Raw genomic sequence first — 8895 nt, forward strand, 5'->3', positions numbered from 1 at the left:
GTTAAAGAGCCAAATAAATCCTAAGCTCAAATGTTTTCTTTGTAAAAAAAAAATTCACATTTCAATTACTTTAAACAAACATGTCAAAGGAAACAAATGAGTGAAAAAGAAATAAGAGGTCCTAATAATAAAACAAAGTAAAGGGTTGTTATCCGCTAGCATTGAAGTGAATATAGGGTTGTTAAGAGTATCCCAAACCCAAAAACTAAAAATGGTGTAGTTTTTACACCAAGTTGGTGTATTTTGTACACAAAATCACTATTCCATCTCCAACCTATTTACACCAAAAAAATATTCCTTTTATTATTATTATCTTTTAACATTTTTATCTATTTAAAATATTTAACAAATTATATAATTATGAAATTTTAAGTGTAAGTTTTTCTTATTTATTCATTTGGTTCTAGTATTATGAAATTTTAATTGTTTGGATTAAATTATCTATTTTTCCTTTTTAATTTTATTTTAATAATTATTTTATACTCTAATTTCATTCTAATAGTTAATATAAAATAATATATATTATTAATACAAATATAAAAAACAAAAGCAAAAAAATAAAAAAACTAAATAGAATAAAATAGGAAATATGATGGATAAAATGAGATATGGTTGGAATATTTGATTTGTTATAACAAATTTTAAGGGCAAATTTTTTTTTTTTTTGGGTGGGGGGGCCTCAATATCTACAGTGTTGCGTCATTCCTGGCGCAACACTGTAGCAACGCTTTAAAATAGCGCTAACTTTGCCGCTCGGTTGGAGGAAGTTTTGGCGAAAAATTTACGCCAAGACGTTGGGTTGGAGATGCTCTAATAGGTCCTTTGATGATGGAAAAGACTAAATCGCAAGAAAAAAAGGCACCTATAGAGAGAGAATTTACATTCTAATTCTAGATCAAACTTTGTTATCAAAACTAGAATTTGGTATGATAAGTTAAAGTTATTAATGGACTGAAAGCTACAGATTGTGACTTGTGAACCATGACTAGGTCTTGAGACTGGCAGCATAGAACAACAGAGCTTTGAGAGGTTAATGTTCATTCAAAGTTTTGAAAATTACAAATTACGAAAATTTAAAAAGTAAATATGTAAACTCAACTCTATTTACCCACATACAAACAACTCTAAACGCATATTATTTCGGAGTATATTTTCTAATCTCTCTAGAAATTTGCGAGTTTATATTGGATATATTGAGAACTAGTCTCGTGCCAAAACAAGCAAAAATTATTTGAGTGATTATTTTTAGATATGTAAGCTATCATTTTTCCTTGTTATGATAAAAAGCATAAAAGCTGCAAAAAGTTGGAGAATCATTTTGTAAAATATAGCGAAATTATGAGAAAGCATCTTTCTTTATGCAAACGAGACGTTCAAAACTTTTGAAAAGAATAGAGCATCACACCCCACCTAAATGAAAATCATTCTTTTTCTCTCTATAAAAGTACATAATTCCAAATATTTTTTGCATTTCCCCCTAAAAATTTAGACATTGAGATCATGTTTGACTCTTTTATTAAACCCATGTTCGACCAAGTGCAATGGCTAACAATTGGGACAATTATTTGGTTCAATGGCTAAGCAAGTGGATAGGCAAATGAAAAGTAGGGGAGAAAAAATGCAAATTTTGCCTACCGGTTAAATTTTACCAAGGGCCCCGCATGTCAGAAGATGGTTGAGTGATGTGGAGGAAAGATAAAGTGAAAAACTTTTGAAAAACTAGTTGTTGTGGAGTTGAAAAACAATTGGAAAAGACAAGTGATATGGAGGAAAAATAAAGTGAGATATAAGGAGAGAGAAAGTTAATATTTATCTTGCCATTAAAGATGGTCTTACAATAATACGGAAATAAATGGTCCATCTAAACCTGACAGCTACAATAAAACATTTGGCTCCTCCCAAGATGTCAACTCGGTTTTTTATTTGCCACGTAAGATTCCACTTTGTCCAAACAAACATTATTTTTGATGTAATAATGTGCAAACCTGATAAGTACAGTATTAAAACGGCCCCAACCAAGCGGACGCTAAAGTAATTGTCGGTAATAAGAAAAAAAAGAAGCGAGAAAATACCACCAGGGGCAATTCCGTCCATCAAAAAGATTAAGATGGCGCGAAAAGCAACGAATCATTGAGGACGCGGGCCCCAACTGCAGATCTTGACACGGACACTCCTCACAGAAAGCACAGAGTTCCAATTCACAAACCCTAAAAATTTCATCTTTAAATCCCCACCAAAATAATTAAATTGACTCTACGGAGAATAATCATTAATCACGAGTTAATTAATTAATGAAGAATCTGGATTCCCATCTCACCTTCCCAAAGCACAAAGTGACGCTGCTGACTCCAAGAAACAGAACGAATAAAGGCGAGTTTTTTTTTTTAAATAACAATACAGGCACACCCTTCCACCACACCTTGGGCACACCCCTCTCACAGCTACAGTGCACAGGGCCCACTTTAGATTTTTTTAAAAATCTAAAATGGGTTCTGTGCACTGTAGCTGTGAGAGGGGTGTGCCCCAAGGTGTGGTGGAAGGATGTCCATGTAGTACCACTCTTTTTTTTATCTCGTTTTTAACGGCGAGCATTAAAAATCAAAAACCCTAGTTTATTTTTTTAAAAGATTCCAAATAAACCCACGAGAGATTTCATCTTGTGTTGTCTGCGTGCGACGTAAAGTTTTCGTTTATTTGTCTCCTTCCCCCGTTTCCAGCTCGATTGCTGTTGATATCTTGTCCATTTGTTTCGTCTACAGAACCCGTGAACTGAGAGAGAAAGAAGAAACAAAACCCTAACCTTTTAGGGTTCTTTTTTTTTTCTCTTCTTCTTTTTTGGATGAAGAGAATGGGGAGATGCAAAAAGCAACTCACTTGGGTTTGTTAGTGTAGCTGCATTTCTCAAAGGCTTGGTATTTGGCTGAAATTCTTGAAAAAGAATTCATTTTGGCGCAATATTGTTAATAGAAGGTATGTTTCCAAGGATCTTTGTTAATTTTTGAGTTCGGCTTCTGCTCAATTGTCAGAAAAGTTTGGGTTTTGATGAGAAATTCTAAAGAGAAGATTTTCCACTCTTTATTTAAACTCAATTTCAGGTTAACGTAAAGGAGATATTTTTAATTACTAGAGCTTACTAAATACAAGTTCTTTCTGAAACAGCCCTCATTTTTTGTTGAGAAAATGAAACTGCCCTTCTTCTTTTTTGGTTAAAGCAGTCGTTATGTAAGAATTAAATGAAACTGTTATATTCTGTTCTAAATATAGAAAAACAAATCTTAAACTCTCACATTTCTCTCCTGCTTCTTTGCACAAAAGGAGTTATTTTCTCTTATCTCTGTCTCTTCTAATTTCTATTTTTACCTTCTTATTTTTTTTTTCGACAGAGAGTCAGAGATTGCTAAAGAGAAATTGCCTGCAAACATGAGGAGCCCCTGTTCTTGTTTCCTAATCTTATGCTTACTAATGATTTTAGCCCCATATACAACCCAACTTCAATCCTCACAAGCTTGGTCCCTACTCAGAATACAGCGCTTGTTAAACTACCCATCGTTTCTAAGCAGTTGGAATAAGTCCCCAGACTTCTGCATCTCTGAGCCCAATCCATTTGTAACTATAGTTTGCTATGACGATAGCATCACCCAACTTCAAATTTCAGGGAACTCCACTCCGCCGCCACTTCCGCAGAGTTTCTCCATCGACTCCTTCTTCACTACCCTCACAAGACTTCCGAACTTGAAAGTCCTCTCCTTGACAAATCTCGGATTGTGGGGGGCCTTACCGAGCAAAATATCGCGGTTATCTTCCTTAGAAATTGTTAACATGAGCTCCAATTTCTTGTATGGACCAATTCCTCATGAAGTTTCCAACTTGAAGAGCCTCCAGACTCTGATTCTTGATCATAACATGTTTGCTGGTAGGGTTCCTGATTGGTTGGGTGGTCTTTCGCTTCTAGCGGTTGTTAGCATGAAGAACAATACGCTTAATGGGTCGTTGCCAGATTCACTTAAGAATTTGGAGTCACTCAGAGTTCTTGATCTCTCACTGAATAATTTCTCTGGGCCTTTACCGGATCTCAGTGGGCTGACGAATCTTCAAGTTCTTGATTTGGAGGGAAATTATTTGGGGCCTCAGTTTCCGATGTTGGGGAAAAAAGTGGTGATTCTTGATTTGAGAAGGAATAGATTTACTGGTGGGCTTCCTTCAGATTTGAGCTCCTATTATCATCTCAAGAAGTTCGATGTTTCTTTGAATAGTTTCGTAGGGCCTTTTATGCCCGCTTTGTTATCTCTTCCATTGATTCGGTATTTAGACATTGCCGGAAATAGATTTACAGGGATGCTATTTCAAAATATGTCGTGTAATGAGCAGCTTGAGTATGTGGATTTGTCAGCAAATCTTTTGACTGGAAACTTGCCAACATGTTTGATTTCAGATCCTAAGAGTAAAGTTGTTTCATATTCTGCAAATTGTTTAGCTTCGAACGATCGAAGTCAGCATCCAAACTCATTCTGTCAGACCCAAGCTTTGGCTGTGGGGATTTTGCCTGACAAACAAAAGAAGGCTTCATCTCATAAGGTGATTATTGCGATTAGTGTAGTGGCAGCGGTTGTTGTGGCCTCTTCGCTTGTGGCTTTATTGTTCTTTTTCGTGTTTAGAAGGTCGAGCGCTAGGAGGGCAGCAACAACAAAACCTCCAAGGAGATTGATTGAGCATGCATCTAATGGATACCCTTCGAAGATGTTGGCTGATGCAAGTAATTTCTCTCCCTCTCTTACTCTTTGTATACCCGCACTAAGAAATACATTGATGAAAATATTGTTTTATGCTAAACTGTTAAGAGTACTGATTTGTTATTCTGCTAGAGTACTGATTCGTTATTCTGCTAGAGTACTGATTCTGTTACTCTGCCATCCTTTTCTCCTCAAAGGATACATATCACAAACAATGAAGCTAGGAGCACTTGGTGTTCCTTCATACAGGTCATTTTCTTTGGAGGAGCTCGAAGCAGCGACAAACAATTTCAATTCATCAACTTTCATGGGTGAAGGATCTCATGGTCAGGTATATATGAATTGTGATACTAATTCTCATTTTCTTGACTTAAAAATGATTTACCAGTAGAACTTCTAAGGAGAATTTTTGTTTCTCATAAAGTAATGAGAATGCCTCGTTTACGTGTTTTATATCAAATGTATATGAACATTAAGGATCAATTAGCATGTACTAGTTCTGAAAAATCTATTTGCTTCCATGATGTATTGGCAACATTTCTTTCTTGAAATTAGTTTTCCCTCTCTAAATGGCAATAAATTAGGAGTTGTATATGCCTTTGTCACTGAATCTCAATAGTAACTTAATAGAGGTTAGTCTGCTTGAAGCTTTTCACCTGTGTTTTCCTTCTTTAATTGGAAACTTCTATTGTTTTTTACTATCAGATGTACAGAGGAAGGCTTAAAGATGGTTCTCTGGTTGCAATAAGATGCCTGAAACTAAAAAAGAGCCACAGTTCCCAAAACTTCAATCGCCACATTGAATTGATCTCAAAGCTTAGATATCGGCATTTAGTCAGTGCTCTTGGCCACTGCTTTGAGTACTACCTTGATGATTCAACCGTTAGCAGATTATTTCTCATCTTCGAATATGTGTCAAACGGGACACTAAGAAGCAATATTTCAGGTAAGTGAATTGATGTCTGAACTCGCTTTTACTTTCTTAAGTCGTTTGCTTCAATAAACTCTTCTTTCATATTGATTTCTAGAGGAAGGAGGAGGACAAAAGCTCACATGGACACAGAGAATAGCTGCTGCCATTGGAGTGGCAAAGGGCGTCCAGTTTTTGCATGCTGGAATTATACCTGGTTTATTTGCAAATGATCTGAAAACAACAAATATACTCCTTGATCAGAATCTGGTTGCAAAAATCAGCAGCTATAATTTGCCTGTGCTAGCAGAGAATATGAAAAATGAGGTGAATAAACGTTTGTTAATTGTTAGAGTTCCGCTAGACTTTTTCCTATTGGATAGTCAATCGGATTAACATATTTTATCTAAGAATCTAGTTTTATGAATCCATGCAGGTGATAGGTGGAAGTTCTTCAAATGGTTCGAAGATGTCCAATGAGAGGTGTGTTGTGAATGTCAGGTTGATTGCATGTTGGCCGAAGCCCAATTCATAAATCTGATTTAGTAAAATTCGAAATAGATAAGATTATAACATATTCCATCTCAATAAGTAAAACAAAATTATGTGCATCCATGATCTACGTCAAAAATATACACTGTGATGTAGAATTGCAAACAAGTGAAACAAGACGTGGAAATTATCCTTGGGAGTGTAAGAAATTGAATTGCAAGCATTTGAAAGTATCCTAGGAACATCCTTTTGCAAACCAATGGTATGCTTAAAAAGTTGCATATTTGTAGTGCATATTGAACACTTTCCACAAGGATTTAGTTTCTGCACTATGCTGCTAAAGCATATAAATGAATATCTTTAAAATACAATTTGCAGTCTGTTGTGTTATATCGTTACACATAACTTCATCTGTAAATGTGCTGAGGTCATTTTCCCATTGAATTACTTAATAGTGCATATAAGATTGATTTCTTTTGCAGGATAAAACATGGGGATAAAGTTGACATCTATGACTTTGGTGTCATATTATTGGAAATGATATCTGGGAGATCAATATCATCTCAAGCTGATGTTGAAACGGTAAAAGATCAGGTATATCGGCATGGAACAATTTTATTATGTACATTATTTCCTTGTGGAAGAAATTACGTCATCTTGATTAATCCCCCATCTTTTAATCAGAGAATTTATGTGTGCATTTTTTGTTGTTTTGGCTATATGCAGCTACAAGCAAGCACCACATTCGATGGTAGTGCTAGCAAGAAAAACATAGTAGATCCAGTAGTCCGACGGGGTTGCTGTCATGAGTCACTGAAGACCGTTATTGAAATTTGTTTCCGTTGCTTATCCAAGCAGCCGATCAATAGACCTTCAGTCGAAGATGTGCTGTGGAACTTGCAGTTCGCTGCTCAGGTACAAGAGGCATGGAGAGGAGATAATCATAGCAGTGAAGGCTCGTCAGTGGCCCCTTCTCCTATCAACTAGAATGCATAAATGATTATGACGAGATATGTCATTCGGCTCCGAATCTTTGAATGTCTGTGCATCCTCAAGATGTTGCGGTTTCTTGATTTGTCGGGACTGAACTCGGATTTGTAATGTAATTATGTAAAAATGGCCTTGTAAAACTAGTGCAAGTCATAAATGTAAGCTTCTTTTGAATCTTTAATTCTATTGCCTTTGTTAGTGGATTTAAAGCTTGCAATATTTCATCGTTTTGGATGAGCGATGGTGTTCTTCAGGTGGTATTCTACTCCCACCTGACTGTAAGGAATGAACGTCGTAGTTCTCAACCGTATGTTCAGTATATACATGAAAGTAATGGATGAACACTTCAAAATGATGAGGCACAGTGCACGAGGATTTGCTTGTGTATTATAGTGACTAAGGTTAAAATAGTAAATTCCATCAGCATGCTCGTTTAATGGAATTTCAACTTTTATCCGCATGCCATCGGTGCAGCAGCATGATGCTTTACTTATGCTTGCATCGTGATGGGGTATAATTTCAACCTAGGATATGGTAGTTCAAACGTACAATATCAGTTATTTATCAGTGCAGCGACACGCTGCTTTACTTGTGCTTGTATTGCTAAAATCTTGAAATTTCTATGGACTTACAGCAGAAAACACAGTCTCTACTCTACTAGCAGCACATACTAACCTTCTTATTGGAAAAGTTCATCATTCACAATCTAGCAAGATACTCACCAAATGAAGTAACTGACTTTAAGCATTGACCATACTTCAAGGGTAGGCGCACAATCTCTACTCTGCTAGTAGTAACACTACCCTTCCGATTGAAAAAGTTCATGATGATACTTGCCAAATTAAGTAATTGATTTAAAGCATCGACTATACTTCAAGGGTAGGCTCAGAAAAGCAGTAGCAACTTTTGCAGCAACACGAATTCTGATGCATTCACAATCGGGAAAGTGAAATTTCAAATAGTTGCTGAATAATAACTAATTGCCAAGAAACTGAATCTTAAATAATAGTACCACTTGTCCTGTTTAATATCCAGTGACACGCCAAGCACAAATCACTCATATTGCCCACGTCCTAAGTTACCGAACTGAGACAACAGACATATGACGTTACAGCATTCTGGACAATTTTAACCTTCTTGCTTCGCGCCAAGAAAGATTTACATCCTAGACAACAGCTACAGTCATTTACGATAAGCATAGACAAGTCTGTCTGAATTCCACGATGACAGCTTATGTAATTCAAGACACCTTGACAATCAAATTCACAGGAATTTGCGGGCGAAGCAACTGCAATGTTTTTTAGTCCGCTGTCCAGCTTTGTTCTACGATCTCCCGTACCCTCCTGTTGTATTCACGCTTGTTCTCGCTGAACATTCTTGCTGCCTCAGAATTTGCAGGGGAGTTTGGGTTTGGGTCACAGAGAAGAGACTGAAAAAAGAAAAGGAAAGGAATCAAACACTCGGGTGAAGTGGTGAACATGTAACATAATTTCCAGAAATGAATGCTGCTCATCATTAGTTTATTGATATTTGACAGAAGTACAAGAGGGGACAAGGAATAACTCCGAAGTGCTATTAAGAAAATAATACTGAATAGTGAATATACACAAGTATGGTTCTCATAAAAAATTTATGTATTGAAGCTGTTTGTTGCTACGGTGACTACGTTAAATTTAGCCTATAGCCTATTATTGAACATGCCATCTGATACTTGTAACTTTAGTAAAGATTTCAAAGAGAAAAATATATTGTAAATCGTTACAGAGTGTAGGT

The 8895-nt window shown here is 36.2% G+C and overlaps 2 protein-coding genes across 3 annotated transcripts in view; one reads left to right on the plus strand and one right to left on the minus strand.

Moving 5' to 3' along the window:
* On the plus strand, positions 2596–7341 carry LOC109832939 (probable inactive leucine-rich repeat receptor-like protein kinase At3g03770). 2 transcript variants are annotated; one of them, XM_020400435.1, is made up of 8 exons: positions 2596–2970; positions 3384–4753; positions 4928–5061; positions 5436–5676; positions 5759–5967; positions 6077–6141; positions 6615–6726; positions 6859–7341. In XM_020400435.1, exons 2-8 carry the CDS (start codon positions 3421–3423, stop codon positions 7117–7119), a joined length of 2355 nt encoding a protein of 784 aa, XP_020256024.1. In that variant the 5' UTR covers positions 2596–2970; positions 3384–3420; the 3' UTR covers positions 7120–7341. The 2 variants fall into 2 exon arrangements, with proteins under 2 accessions (XP_020256024.1, XP_020256025.1); XM_020400436.1 differs by having other exon boundaries at positions 2599–2970; positions 6077–6123.
* Positions 8070–8895, minus strand: part of LOC109832941 (ubiquitin-conjugating enzyme E2 2) — an 11606-nt gene continuing 10780 nt past the window's right edge. The window contains exon 5 of the mRNA XM_020400437.1: positions 8070–8551. Coding sequence (XP_020256026.1) covers positions 8423–8551 — 129 coding nt within the window. The 3' untranslated portion in view covers positions 8070–8422. The remainder of the gene's footprint in view (positions 8552–8895) is intronic.

The sequence above is a fragment of the Asparagus officinalis genome, chromosome 3, assembly GCF_001876935.1.
Source record: "Asparagus officinalis chromosome 3, Aspof.V1, whole genome shotgun sequence".
In the NCBI taxonomy this organism is placed as follows: Eukaryota; Viridiplantae; Streptophyta; class Magnoliopsida; order Asparagales; family Asparagaceae; genus Asparagus; species Asparagus officinalis.